Source organism: Haemorhous mexicanus, chromosome 10, assembly GCF_027477595.1.
Source record: "Haemorhous mexicanus isolate bHaeMex1 chromosome 10, bHaeMex1.pri, whole genome shotgun sequence".
Classification (NCBI taxonomy): domain Eukaryota; kingdom Metazoa; phylum Chordata; class Aves; order Passeriformes; family Fringillidae; genus Haemorhous; species Haemorhous mexicanus.
In genome coordinates, this window is record NC_082350.1 from 6756784 (window position 1) to 6771553 (window position 14770).

The following is a 14770-nucleotide window of genomic DNA, read 5'->3' on the forward strand; positions in this document are numbered from 1 at the left end:
TGGGAACACTGCCGTGCCCAGCAGTGCTTTGCAAGCTCACACGTTGTATTCCAGCTGCGGGAGCCACAGGGATCAGGCGTCAGCAGAGCAGCCACCACACCCAAATGGTCACAGACCATAAAGAATCAATAGCAAAGAATTATTGCCGTTGCTTGGCTGAAAACTGCGTGTTCTTTGTCTGACTGTCAGGCAGAGTGAAGACAGAACCCCCCCGCCCCCATCTAAGGATTTATGGATCCTCGAGGCGCTCGGGGAGCCTTTACCCACGGCGTGGGACAGTGGCAAGGAGCATCCCCACGGCCAGCACTCACACAGCGGTGATGGTCGCCACAGTTTTGAGGCTTGCCGGGTTGCGGATCATTTTGTCGAGGGTGTTGACGATCTCGGTGAAGCGCGGGCGGGTGTTGCGGTCCTTCTGCCAGCAGTCCAGCATCAGCTGGTGCAGGGCGGCCGGGCAGTCCATGGGCGGCGGGAGCCGGTAGTCCTGCTCAATGGCATTGATGACCTGAGGACGGATGAGTGAGGGGGAAAGTGGATGAAGGGATAAAGGACTGGGGCGGCTCCCTGAGCTGCTTGTGCAGGCAGAGGGGGCTGCAAGCAGCCGGGAAGGGACGGCCAGCCCGGCTGATCAGCAGCCAAGGGAGCGGGAGGAACCGGGTGCTCCCAGAGGTTAATCTGCGCTCTGATGCTCCGCGGCTGCAGTTCCTCCCAGCGGAGAGCTGCCACTCATTATCTCGGCGGATCTCGCCGGAGTACAGCAGTCACACTTCCAAAGCTCCTTCCCCGCTCGTAAACCCTCTGAACATTTTCAAAGGCCCTGCAGCTTGCTGAAGTCCAATTACCAGCCCACTGGCTTTTCTTTCCAATTTCCCTCCTTGCATCCTCTCACTCACCAGCCTGTTTCATCTCCAAACCGAGTGCTCCTGAGGCTCCAGGAAGGAGCAGAGAGCCTTTCAGGCAGGGATTTCTTTTGGGAATGAGCACCCACCCCCTGGCCCCCAGAGCAGTGTGGATGACCCCCAGTGCTTACATCTTGGTTGGACATGTCCCAGTAGGGCCTCTCCCCGAACGACATCACCTCCCACATGACGATGCCGTAGCTCCAGACGTCGCTGGCCGAGGTGAACTTGCGGTAGGCGATGGCCTCCGGTGCTGTCCACCTGACAGGGATCTTGCCCCCCTACAGAAAAAGGGACTTCAGCTGCGAAATGTCTCCCTAGGCAGAGGAGGCTGGATGCCCATGAGTCAGGGTTAGGGCCATCCCACACACCCCAAACCACGGCTTCCTGGGGCCCCCACCAAGGAGTGGGCAAGGTGGCACCTGATGGGACGAGGAGGCAGGAGCCAAAAACAACTGCATGAATGTATCTGCCTAAAATGGCTTAGCTGAACAAATCAAAAGGGTTTATCCAAGGATTTACCCCACTGACTGACACCACCCCACTCCAGCTGCCCTGCAGGACCCAGCACATCAGTGGCCTGGCCCCAGGTCCCTTCCCAGGGAGTCACCAGGTGACAAGGCTAAGCACAACTGGACTAGTGCTTGTTACAGGTGAGGAGCCACGGGCATCCCCATCCCTTGGCCTTCAATGGAAACAAGGCTGAACTAAAAGCATCCTCTACAGATTCATGTGGACTCCACAGCTGCCAGAGGGTCCTCCCAGCTCTACTTTTGGAGTGGAAGGCAAAAAGAAAAACACCTTTAAAACCCAAAGGAAAGCACTGGTGTAGGAAAGTGCCTTTGGCAGAGAGCTCCTCATTTCTCCCAAAGGCTCAAAATCAGGCTCAGCATCTTAAGCCACCCCTCCAAGTCAGGGCAGGTCCCAGGGCCAAAGGCCATGCCAAGGGCACAGGGATGTGAGGAGGAGCAGCACGCACAGAGGGATTGCTCCCTGGGAAAGCTCCATAAAATAACCACAAAAAAAGCCAAGGGATAAGGAAAACCACAGACACACGGGAATTTTCTGGGGGCAGGACTGCACTGTGAATCGTTTAGCACAATCATTTTCCACAGCCTTTCCGAGGACGCGTCAGCCGCTCTTGAAGGATGAATGGCAAAAAATTTGATTTGAATAACTACAAATGGAGAAATTAACTGCTAGGTTGTTTTTCCTGCCTTTTCCCCAGAGCGAAAAGCCTGCTGTGGGAGGCAGAGTGATGCAATCGCAGGCACAGCATCACTTCCCAGCTGCCAGGGAGATCTATTATGGCCTAAATTAAATAAAAACACAGATGAGATAATCTCTTTTTATCTCTGAAGGTGGGGAAAAGACTAATTCATGCCTCATCTCAACAGCTACTGCTGGGGTCTTTGAAGGAAAAATAAAAGCTGGGTGTCTGCTCAAAGGCTGCTGCCTGCAGGAAGGGTCTAGGCAGGGAGTGGGGCAGGTCTGGGGGGAACAGGAACATCCCATTGAGCAGGGCAGGGACAGGGAGGGGCTGCAACTGGGCCAAAACATTGAGCCAGCCTTAAAGGCATGTCCCTGGCTTTCCCATTTTGGCAGCTCTGGAACTTGGGCAGAGCTCAGCAGCCCAAGGAACTTCTCTGGCAGGAGCTGGTGCAGCCTCGTGCCGGCACCCACCTCACACTCTTCTATTAATCCATTAGATGAGGCCAGCCTGCTGCTCATCCTTAACACCCCTCAGGGGCTCACAAGCAGGACAACAGCCACGGTGGGGAACTGGGGGTCCCCTGGGGTAGCCAGGAGCAAGGGGAGAAGAGAGCTGCTGTTACCTACAAATGAGTTAATTAAGGAGGAGAAGGATGGCTGGGGAATGGCAGAGCTCCCGTTAGACTTGACTCTTTGATTTATGCTTGGAACAAGTTTCCAGCAGGAAAAAGCAGACCAGACCCAAAGGAGACCAGACCCGGTGCACTGGGGGAAGGGGTGCTAAAACACCATTGCTGCGCTGCCAGGAGTTGCTGTGATCTCCCTGCCTCCCCTTCCTGTCTCTCCAGGGACTCCTCTGTGCACTCTTCCTCCACAGAGGAGAGGGAAGAGGCTTATCTGTAAGCTGCAGAAGGCAGAACGGTGCTTAGGGAGGAGGGAGGTGGAAAACTTCTAAAAAGAAGGAAGAGAAAGCAGGGAAAAGAGGATAATTTGTGGAAACTACAGCCAGGACCTCTGGACCATGAGCCCTCTGTGGTGGGAACACTCATGAAGTACTCCCACCCATGGCAGACTGAACACCCAGCACCTTCCTCCCAGGTTCAGCAGGTGCAGGGCACAGGGAGTGCTGGACAGGAGAACATCCTGCAGGAGGTACCTACCAGGGAGCTGGTGTAGGTGGGGTCAGACGTGTCGTCCTGCAGGTAGCGCGAGAGGCCAAAGTCGGACACTTTGCACACCAGGTTGCTGTTGACCAGGATGTTCCTGGCAGCCAGATCTCGATGCACATAATTCATCTCGGCCAGGTACTTCATCCCAGCAGCAATCCCTCTGAGCATTCCCACCAGCTGGATCACTGTGAACTGCCCATCGTTTTGCTGCAAGCACAAAGAGCAGGCACTGGGATGAGCCTGCAGATCCCACAGTGGGACCAGGGCCACTCAGGAGGATGCTGCACCGCCCCAGAGGACTCCAGCTGCCCTGCCTGATTACAGCAGCAGTAAGCACCCCAAAAGACACGTTTTGGAGATGCATGGCACACTCCAGCCAGCTCCCAAACTAAGGAAACAGACTGGGATTTACAAACGGGACACCAACATCTCATTCCCAAATCCCACAGCCCACGTGGGCCCCACCTCATGGGGCATCACTTCCAAGCTGCCAGGGAGATCCATTACGGCCTAAATTACCCGCAGGAAGGAGTCCAAGGCGCCGTTCTCCATGAACTCTGTGATGATCATGACCGGTCGGCTCTTGGTGACCACCCCTTCGAGGCGAATGATGTTGGGGTGGTCGAACTGGCCCATGATGCTGGCCTCGCTCAGGAAATCGCGGCGCTGCTTCTCCGAGTAGCCAGCCTTGAGTGTCTTGATGGCCACGTAGATCTCCCGCTTGCCTGGCAGCTTCAGGCGCCCTTTGTACACCTCTCCAAACTCCCCTGTGAGCACAAGGGGGAAGCGTGTAGGTTGGAAATGACCTCCAAGATCACTGAGTCCAACCTCTGATCAATCAACACCAGAGTACCACCTCCTCCTCCACACTAAACATTGCAAAGAGCAAGGAGACTTTGCCCAGCTGAGAAATGGCAGCCAATTCACACTTCGACAACGCTCTCCTCTACAAATCTGCCTGCCAGTCCTCTTTAAAAGGGCCAATGTCTGCTACTGGGGACTTGTTTAGGTTTGCAACCTTCTTCAAGGTGACAGAGCCCAACATCAACACAGGCAGCCACCTGTGCAAACCCCCACAAGGAGGATTTGCAGGGAAAGTGCATCCACATTTAAGGAGTACCTCAAATATCAGGTGTCAGTATTGTTAATCTTGGCTGCCTTTCTGCACATCACTTATCTTGGGGTGGGAAATAATTGGGCTGTTTACATTGCTGCTCTCTGATTTAAAATACAGAGAACGCAGGAGGGCTTTCACTTCACCAAAGCAAAATTTGCCTGTGGAGGGATTACATTTAAGCCATGTTTGCAGCCACTCTGCCTTGATGAGCAGCAAAGGGCAGGTGATACATTGCTGAACTTGATCCCAAACAAACTGACTCATTGCTTCCTCACAGCTTCCCCTCCCTGGCTTCTCACTTTCTCCTCTAAGAGTATGACACAGTTATTTAAAAATGGCAATAAAACAGCACAGATGACACACATACGCATGTGTGTGTATATATACATATGCAGGGGAGTATGGCACAGACTACAGTGAGGTCAAGCTTTTTTCTTGTTATCTCATGGAAAAGCCACATGTAAAATCCCAAGAGGCCCCATGGTCAACCAGTGAATACATTCCTGGAGCCTTTCCCCCCTCAGAGGAACTTTGAAAGCACAAAACAACCTCATGTCCACCCTAACCCACCAAAAACCCAGGAAAGCCTGATGTTTCAAGGCTTCATTGAGGCCTTCCAGGTGAAGGACCATGTGTGCTCCCCCACAAAGTTGCTCCAGGTGGGTGCACAGCCACACAGGAGCAGCAGAGAGGGCTGGGAAGGATGGGCAGCAGGACACAGAGAGACCCACCTGCCCCAATGACTTCTTCAATCTTCACAAAGGACACATCAATCTCCTTGGCGAACTCTCGGACGGCTTCGTTGGGGTCCTCGTAGGTGAAGGGGTCAATGTAGATCTTCATCCCTGGAGACCCTTGTCACAGGGAAGACAGGAACAACAGCAAAAGGGAGAGAATTACAGAAACAGAGTTAATAGAATTGTTTGGGTTGGAAGGAGCTCAAAGTTTACTCCGTACCATCCCTCATGAGCAGGGACACCTTCCACTAAACCACTTGGCTCCAAGCCCCATCCGACGCGGTGTTGAACAATGCCAGGTACAGTGGATCCCCATGGTCTCTGGGCAGCCTGGAAAACCAACAGCAGTTGTACCATGTCCAAGAACTAGAGACCCTTCTGTCCCCACACTCTCCACTAAGTGGTTACTATCTCTGTACTCACCTACCCAGACCCTTATCATCCCCTTCAGGCCACCAATTCACCCAACTCTGCCCTCCACTCCTCTCCCATTATCCTTCCTCCTTCTCCTCCACGGCAATGGGAGCAGTTACAGACCTGAACTACAGCACGCTGGCTTTACAGTGAAGGCTTTACGAGGCTCCACGTGTTAGTGAAGAAATATTTATTTACCCAAAAAGGCCTCTGATGGCTTTGTGGCTGCTACTAAATTGACAGAGTGCAGCAATTATAACCAACAACCGGTGTGGATCCGTGAAATACGCCTTGGCCGGACGCCGGGACACACATGCGGTCCCAAGCCCGGGGCAATGTGTGGTCACAGGATCTGGCCACGCTGCAGGGACATGCAGAAAGTGGGCTCTTGCCCCTTTCCAAGGGGAAAAAGCAGAAACAGGTCCCCAGATTTCCCAAATGGGTTTGCAGATGTCACGTTTGGACGGCAGGGGCTTACAGAGCTGCCAAGGGCACAGTGATGACACAGGGCTCTGCTGGACACCAGTGTTGGAGTGCCACCCAAAAGGGACCTGCAACAGGCTGTGGTGTCCCGCTGGGGAGGTCAGCTTCCTGTGCCATTTCTCACCCAAAAAGGGGACTGTGGATGGCGTAGCAGCCCCCCAAGGTCATCTCTGGAGGAGACCAGGAGGCACATTGCTGCTCGGTCCCCTCCCCAAGGTACTTCACCCTTATAGGGTTTAAGAGCCCTCAGTTACACCGCTCAGGACCTTTCCATGGCCATGATCCCATCACACCAGTGCTTCCCAGAGTCCCTCCAGAGCTTCCATACTCTTGGATGCATGGACCACAGCATCACCTCTGCACCAGGAATCTAAATCAGCTCCCAGCTGTGAAATAATTCAGGAGGAAGCATGAAAGCCTCACAGTGGGCACTGCTGGCGCCAAACAGCCACCAGGGGAGAGCTGTGGGGCACTGAGGACTCAGGAAGGACCAGGCAGGAGCATCCTCACCCCCAAAAGGGGCCTTTGGGGCACAAGTTCTGCACCTCGGAGGCAGGGGAGGCTGCAATGAAGCCATCTGTGCATCTCCCACTTCATAAATCCCTTTATGGCTCTGTCTCATACACTTTAACTGCCCCATAAATTCTTTTACAAGAGCAGCTGATGCTCCAGCCAGGATTACAAAGGGATTTACAGGATCGTAACAGAGACTAGCTCACTGATCAAAATATTGAAAGAACAGAGGAGAAAACAATGCCCAAGTTTCCTCTTCCCTGTCAACACAGGCTGGTTTTCAAACACCCTCTGATGTGTCCATAGGCTCAGTAATCACCAGGATGAGCTCCACCCTCATCCCATCCAAATGAGGGATTGGGCACCTACACCCACTCCTCATCTGTGCCAATATCAACCCCATCTCATCATTCCCACACCAGCAAAAGCTGGGTGAAATTCCAGGTACTGGAGTGCACCACCAAAGGCACCCATGGTGAGCCCACCTGCAAAGAGCTTTGTGCTCTTAAAATCATCCCAAGAATCCTGAAAACTGGATTAGGCCATTTTTCACTACTGCAGACATGGGCAAATTTTTTACCATTCTTCAAAAGCTGAAGCACTCTGCACCATGACCCTGACTCCAGCAGCCAATTCCTTCTGGCATCATGCTTCCTTGGCAATAAATATCATGGGGACAGAGAAAAACCCTTCCTGTTGAGCTGCTGGTGCTTCAACAGGGCGTTTTTTCCTCTTTCCCCAATCTCAAAGCTCCCAGTGAAGCAATGGAAAGGATAAACCACAAAAAATTACACCCTGAGACATCCATCCCCATCTCACCCCAAAATCCACTTGGAGCACTCTGGCAGCAGCAGGTGATCCCAGGGGGCTGCTGGAGGGATGGCAGAGCTGTGCTGGGAGGCTGTAATTGCTGTGCCACTGAACACATGGTGATTTGTTCCAGAGGATGCTCTCATTACTCCATTAGTTGCTCACCACAAATTTCCCACCTGTTTTGCTCCAGCCTCTGCACTGACAGAGTGCCCAGAGGCTCACTAACCTTGACAGGGTATTGCTGGCACCCTGGATTTCTGACACCAGTCATCACAGCCCTCAGGTTTAGAAACACAGGACAGGCACATGCTTCAACTGCTTCCCTGCCTAGGTTGAGCATCCTGAATTTTGGGGTGCTTGGAGCCAGTTAGGGATGCATATGTAGTAGGGAATGCTTCAAAACAGGGGGAAAATGTGAAAAATCAGTCTGTCTGCAGCCTAATGTGAGTTTATCCATCAGGCATCAAATTAACCTTGCCCTGCTCCCCACAGTGCAGCAACACGGAGAAAAGAGGGAGGAAAAGCACAGGTCTGTCATCACCCAGTGATGTTTGGAAAACAGTTTACTGTTTGCCAGGAGGTTCAGGGCCCCCCCAAAGTGCTGCCACCACACTGGGAGGGTTCAGTGTGATGCCAAGGGGGTCTAAAGAGATCCTGTGTGCTTTGCTTTCATGGCTGGGCTCTCCTGCTTACCTCTACTCCCTCTTTAGCTCTCTCCAGCCCTCCTGTTCTTCTCAGCCAGGCCAACTGCTCCATCCCCATTCCTGCCCTCTGCTCACCCATACTGCTCCCTGCCTTCCCCACCCATCCTTCCTCCATCCCTGCATCCCACACCTCTTTCACCCACGGAGGCACCCAGGATCAAGATGGTTCTTCCCACAAGCAAACTGTACCTGGGAAGCAACTCTTGGAGAGTGTAAGTGGGATTTACATCCCACAAGGATGGGACATGGAAACCGTGGACACCAAGAAAATCCTGCCCCCCCAAAGCTGCTGCTTTGCTGCTTTATTTTCATTTGCAGTGCTGGCTGCTGGAGGGGCACCAGAGCAGACATTACACACAAATACATCAGAAATTAATTCTGGTGCACAGCTCCACCAGCCACAGATGTCTCCTAGGAAAAGCTCAGGCTCTCCTAATTGTTTTCCAAGGGAATCAGCAGCCCAAAGCCAGTTAAACATTCCCACTCACTGGCTGCACATCCTTCCCAGAGCAAGGTACAGAGCAAGCATCAGCCACACAGCCAGGGCAGCAGCAATGCCAGCAACCCCAGCCATGCTCCCAAAATCCAGAATCCTTCTAACAGCTCAGCATCAATCCAGACCCAGGCAGAGCCTGTGGCAGGAAATCAGGGGCTCACCTTCCCTCTGAACACCACCTTTCTCCCTTCTTTCCTCCTTTGGGAGTCTTCACAGCATCATCGCCCCATCCCTTGTCCCCTACATCCCCCCTGCCCCTGACATAGCCCTAAGTCCATCATCATTCCCCAGATCCCTTCTGGTTCTCTTCTTTCCCACCCACAGTGCTGCACCACTGCAGCCCGCCCTCCCCCACACCCTGACAGACACACGTGGACATCTCCACTCCCACCCTATGGTCCTGTCCATCTGCCATGGGGCTCCCACCACCCCCGGTCCCCCTGGGAAGGGGAGAAGTGGGTGCAGGTTTGGGAGCGTCTCCCATCTGCTTTTCCCACTTTCCCTGCTCACCTCTGCCAGTGCTGTAGTGCTGCAGTTTGTCACTGTACACGGCCTCCTTGCTGTAGGCACGCTTCCTGGGAGAACAGGGGAGACAACAGCCAGGATTCAGGCAGCAGCAGATGCTGGTGGCCCCAAACCACTCCCCTGCCACCAACACTCCATGAGCAGTGGCATCGTGCTGCTTCCCCTGGCCACAAGGATCTCCCACCCCACCCTTCCCACCCCTAATGTGCACCTTAGTACCTCCCCCTTCCAGGGACACCGATCCCACAGGGACCCACCTGCTGCAGACGATGGAAATGGCCACCAGGGAGACGATGAAGACCACCCCGGCCGCTGCAGACCCCGCAATCAGGGGCAGCTGCTCTCTCAGCTCTGACTTGTAATCGTCTGTGAGGGAAGAGGGATGGGGTCAATCCTCCCTGGCACCTCACGGAGTGAGAGCAGCCCTTGGGAAGGGATCCCCTCTGATCCCAAGGGTGCTGCTCCCAAGGCAGTGGGACAAGGGGGATCCAGGCAGGGGTGTCAGCTGAGGCAGGGGATAAGCCAGTGCCATGTTGCAATGGGTAGGATTGCCAGGCTTGGCTCACACAGCTTTGGCTTAAAGGCAGGGGAGAGAAGATTCTGGAAATTACATCAGACCAATGTGCATGGGCCCAGTTTCCCAAAGAGATGAGGTTCACAAAGTGGCTTTGTCCATGGCTTTGGCATTTCTATTTCCTCAATAAATTCATTTATTGAGCAACCTGATCTACCAGAAGATGTCTCTGCACATGGCAGGGGGTTGGAACAAGATGAGCTTTAGGGTCCCTTCCAACCCAAACCTTTTTGAGACTCTATGATTTATACCTGTTGGCCACTTAGACCAATATTAACATGGGGTCTCACAGACACAAAATTCCTACAAGTTGTAGGAAAGGAGGAGAACACCATTAATAACCAAGCCAGCCAGAGAATGCTGTGCCAAGACTTCACCCAGATCAGACATCAGAGAGTTCACACAAGTGATATCAAAGTTCATACAATGGTGAACTTTGGGAGTGAGGCTCAGGAGAACCTGGGAACCCTCACCACAGGTCTGCTTGTAGGTTTTAATATCTCAACATGAGACAAGTCCTTCTGCAGAGCCATGGCACCCACAGCATCCCTTCCCCACCAAGTATCCCTTGGAACCTCCTTTGTCTGCTCAGCCACCCCGGCATCCTTCAGCAGCAGGCTGGGGTAAAAGCCAAGGTAGCACCAGGAGGACTGGATATGCCTGGGGGAACCCCAAAAAGCTACAGGCACCCTTCATGTGTCTCTTCCATTTTTCCCTGCCCCATTACTGGTGTGGGTACTCGCAACAGGCAGTATCCAGCAGATCTCACATTCCTGGGGCTTCTACAGCATTCCAGAAATACCCCTCTCTCCAATGCTCCATCAAGGTCTGCTAGGCTGTACAGCAGCTACATGCATGGGTTAAAATAAAACTCATCCAAAATAAAGCATTTAGCACCCTTTTATCTGTATTTTCTACTCTGCAGTTAATTACTGGCAACTAGATTTATCTCTTGCATGCTGCTTAAATCCTGAGAAATTCTCATCTAACAATCAATTATTATTTAATAAGCTACACAATCCATTCTTATTAAATTTCAATTAATTGCTTATTTGAGGCAGGATTTTTCTTCTCGCTTCTCTAATCCTGAATATTTGAGGCATTGGAGGGGGGTTTATTACCATTTCCTTCCCTTTGGTCACCCAGCATGGTTTTCCTCTTCCCACCCCAGCTGGCACTCGACATGAATGCATGCTTGGGGTGACCCATTTTAGGGAAGAAGAAAAGCTTTAGGAAAGACAGGCAGTGAGGCTGGGAGCCATGGATGTCACCTAAACAGAGAAGGAACCACAGCAACAGGGAATGGGCTCTCAGCTGCCCCAGGGGTAGGAGAATGCAGTTGTTTTGGTTCACCAACTCAAGATTTCCCCAATTTTAAAGTTTCCCTAAATTCACTAATTTCACTTCCCAAAATTTCCTCCCATTCTGACACAGGACCTGCTTCACTCACCAATTTCTGGATAAATTCTGAAGCTGGGATTCATGGAAAACACTCCCATGAGTTAGCAGTTTCTAAAGGAAGCCAGTGTTTGTGGGTGCAGGGAAGGGCTGGGCCAGAAGAAGCCTTGAAGGTCATGAGCTGGCCCAACACACCCCTCTGGCTTGGGAAATGAGCCTCCAGATGGGTCTGACCATCCCAGCTTTGCCCTGATGGCTCAGATGGACTCCAAGTATCCCAGACCCTTCCTCCAAGGGTCTACAACCCTCCTCCCACCCCATCACACCGTGCCAGACCCACAGCTGGTGCCAGAGGCATCTGTCCCCACAGCTCAAGGCAGCAGAGACAGAAATAAATAGCAGGGGAAAAGCTGGAGCTGGGAGATTGAGAGCAGATCGCTCCTCCCGCCGGCGGTTAATGAGACACCGCCATAAATCACCCGCTCCTGCCACGCTGCCTGCTGGGACAGAGCTTTGTGCACACAGGCTCCTTCCATCCCATCAGAGCACGTGGAGACACTGCCATGCCACTGGGACAGAGCTTTGTGCACACAAGCTTCTTGAATCCCATCAGAGCACATGGAGACACCACCACGCCGCTGGAACAGAGCTTTGTGCACATAGGCTCCTTCAATCCCATCAGAGCATATGGCTGGAGGCACCACCACGCCACTGGGACAGAGCTTTGTGCACACAGGCTCCTTCACTCCCAGCAGAGCACGAGGCTGGAGGCACCACCACGCCACTGGGACAGAGCTTTGTGCACACAGGCTCCTTCAATCCCACCAGAGCATGTGGCTGGAGGCATCACCACGCCACTGGGACAGAGCTTTGTGCACACAGGCTCCTTCACTCCCAGCAGAGCACGAGGCTGGAGGCACCACCACGCCACTGGGACAGAGCTTTGTGCACATAAGCTCCTTCACTCCCACCAGAGCACAAAGCTGGAGGCATCACCACGCCACTGGGACAGAGCTTTGTGCACACAGGCTCCTTCAATCCCACCAGAGCATGTGGCTGGAGGCACCACCACGCCACTGGGACAGAGCTTTGTGCACACAGGCTCCTTCACTCCCAGCAGAGCACGAGGCTGGAGGCATCACCACGCCACTGGGACAGAGCTTTGTGCACACAGGCTCCTTCACTCCCAGCAGAGCACGAGGCTGGAGCACCCCGGCCGCACTCACCGTCGGTGAGGGTCTGGAAGCACATCTTGCCGCTGTACTTGCCGTAGCCGGCCACGGTGCGGGCGCGCACCTGCACCACGTAGACCATGCCGGGCCGCAGCCCCTCCAGCCGCGCCGTGTTCGTCTGGCTGCGCGCCATGGACGAGTTGTACTCGTTGTGGTCCTGCGGGCACCCAGAGAGAGCCACCCTCAGTGGGACGGGGACAGCGGGAGGGCAGTGGGAATGCAGCCCAGCTGTCCCTGTTGAGGGCGGGGATGGGGTTCGGCTGCAGGGGGATAAGGGAGAGGCCCTGGTTCTGTGTCAGAAGCGTCCCTGACTCAGAGGATCCCACAGCAAAGGCTGGGAGAATTGGGATTGTTCAGCCCAGAGGAGACCTTGGGGTGACCTAATTGTGGCCTTCTAGTATCTGAAGGGAGCTGCAAGAAGGATAGGGATATTTACAAAGACCTGGAGCGACAGGACAAGGGGGCATGGCTTCCCACTGACAGAAAGTACATTTAGGTTGGATATTCAGAAGAGATTCTCCCTGTGAGGGCAGTGAGGCCCTGGCTCAGGTTGCCCAGAGCAATTGTGGCTGCCCCTGGATCCCTGGGAGTGTCCAAGGCCAGGCTGGGGCTTAGAGCAACCTGGGCTAGTGGAAAGTCTCCCTGCCCATGGCAGGGGGTAAAATAAGATGAGCTTCAAGGTCCCTTCAACCCAGGACATTCTATGATTTTGTGAAACAGGACCCATGAGGAACTGGGGAGGCCCCTGCAGCATGTGTCTCCCAGGCAGCCCCCTGGTCCCACCAGAGCAGGGAGCATGGAGTAGCAGAGGGAAACAATAAAATCAACCAGAGCAAAAATAATTTATGAACAACAGATTCCTCCTCTTCAAATGATTGACGTCCTTGTGCATTTCAGAAACATCCCACAGTTATGGAAACCTCATGTCCCTGCCCACAGCACGGGGGTTGGAACTGAACGATCTTTAAGGTCTTTTCCAACCCAAACCATTCTGTGATTCCACTAAACACCATAATGTGCCCTCTGAGACCCTGCTCAAGCAGGTTCAAGGGCAACTCTCTGCTGAGATCCCCAGCCCCTGCAGTCCTGCTCTGCTGGCACAGGTCCTTGGCCTAGACCTTGCTGGAAAACTCATGCGTCTCCACTGTCATTTTTTACCACGTTCCCCAGTGCTTTGCTGGTAAGAGGCTGCTGGTGAGATCATCTAATTATTCATACTTAGAGGAATTCATTAGAGCTGGCGAGACACAGGAGAGATGGAACAGCTTGGACCAGGCACGGTTCATCGCAGGGGTTGGAAGCGTGACCCCTGCAGGACAGGACAGCTGCCAGGGACAGCACCAGTGGCAGGCAGTGACCTGGGGCAGGGACAACCTCCATAACCTTCCCTGGTCCTCTCCAATCCCCTCCCCTCCTCCTGATGCCATCCCCATGATTCACATCCCTGCTCATCCTAGCAAACACCAGAGCCAAGGCAGCCACAGGCATTGGTGTGCTGGACAAATGCTGCCACAGAGAAGGAATGGCTCAGGTTGGACAGGGCTCTGAGCAACCCAATCTAGTGAGAGGTGTCCTATGGCAGGGGGGTGGAACTAGCTGAGCTTTAAGATCCTTTCCAACTCAAGCTGCTCTGTGACTCTGATTCTGTGATTTAGCATCTGCAGTCACAACTCATTCCCACCTTCTGGAGGCAGCTCAGGCGACCTGGTGCCTGTCCTGCCTGCCCATTCCCAGCAGAGCCCATTGCTGTTGCCCCTGCCCCCATGCCCCAGCCCAGCCCCCAGGGTAGGGCTCCCCTGGGCTCACCGGGGCCGGCCTGGAGCCCACGGTGCTGCCCACGTCGGGCGTGCAGATGCGGCTCAGCTTCTCGTAGTAGCGGATCTCGTAGTCCAGGATGATCCCGTTGGGCTGCTCAGGCTGGGGCCAGGACAGAGTGATGCTCCTCATGGTGGCACTCACCTGGTGCATGATGGGCACGGTGGAGGGGGCTGCCAAGGAAGAGGAGAGTGAGGGAAAATTAATGGAGAGGGGTAGGAAAATGGCCTTGATGGGGGGGAAATCCCCACGGCATCCCAGATCTCCCATGCCTGTGGTTGGATTCCCCTCGGGACCAGCTCACTCATTAGCAGTGGGAAGACTGGCATCTCAGCAGTTTTACATGGAAGCAGAACAGCAAGTCACTGAGGGAATTCTGCTATTTTAACCAACTGCTCCTTTTAATGAGGGGCTTGGAAATCCTTGGTGTTCCTTCTCCCTGAGACTGCTTGCTCCAAGGATGTCTCCCATGGTGGGAGAGACACAGCAAAGCTCTCCCTACTGAGGCAAACGAAGGTTTGGTGACAGGGCCCAGCTGTGTGTGACATCTTTTGCTGTAACAGCCTCTCTGGGGAGTCAGCACTCAGCACCCAGGGAGCTGTGCCACAACTGCCACCCCCTGTGCTCTCAGAAATGGGATGTGGGAGCAAAAATCTGCCCACCCTGAGG

The 14770-nt window shown here is 53.8% G+C and overlaps 1 protein-coding gene across 1 annotated transcript in view; it reads right to left on the minus strand.

The window, feature by feature from the left end:
• The window catches only part of EPHB1 (EPH receptor B1), an 80020-nt gene that overhangs the window by 11009 nt on the left and 54241 nt on the right, over positions 1-14770 (minus strand). The window contains exons 6-14 of the mRNA XM_059855119.1: positions 14093-14274; positions 12281-12443; positions 9340-9448; positions 9068-9132; positions 5129-5251; positions 3800-4047; positions 3272-3487; positions 1031-1180; positions 312-505 (exon numbers count right to left, since the gene is read on the minus strand). Of these exons, the coding sequence (XP_059711102.1) occupies positions 312-505; positions 1031-1180; positions 3272-3487; positions 3800-4047; positions 5129-5251; positions 9068-9132; positions 9340-9448; positions 12281-12443; positions 14093-14274 (1450 nt within the window). The remainder of the gene's footprint in view (positions 1-311; positions 506-1030; positions 1181-3271; positions 3488-3799; positions 4048-5128; positions 5252-9067; positions 9133-9339; positions 9449-12280; positions 12444-14092; positions 14275-14770) is intronic.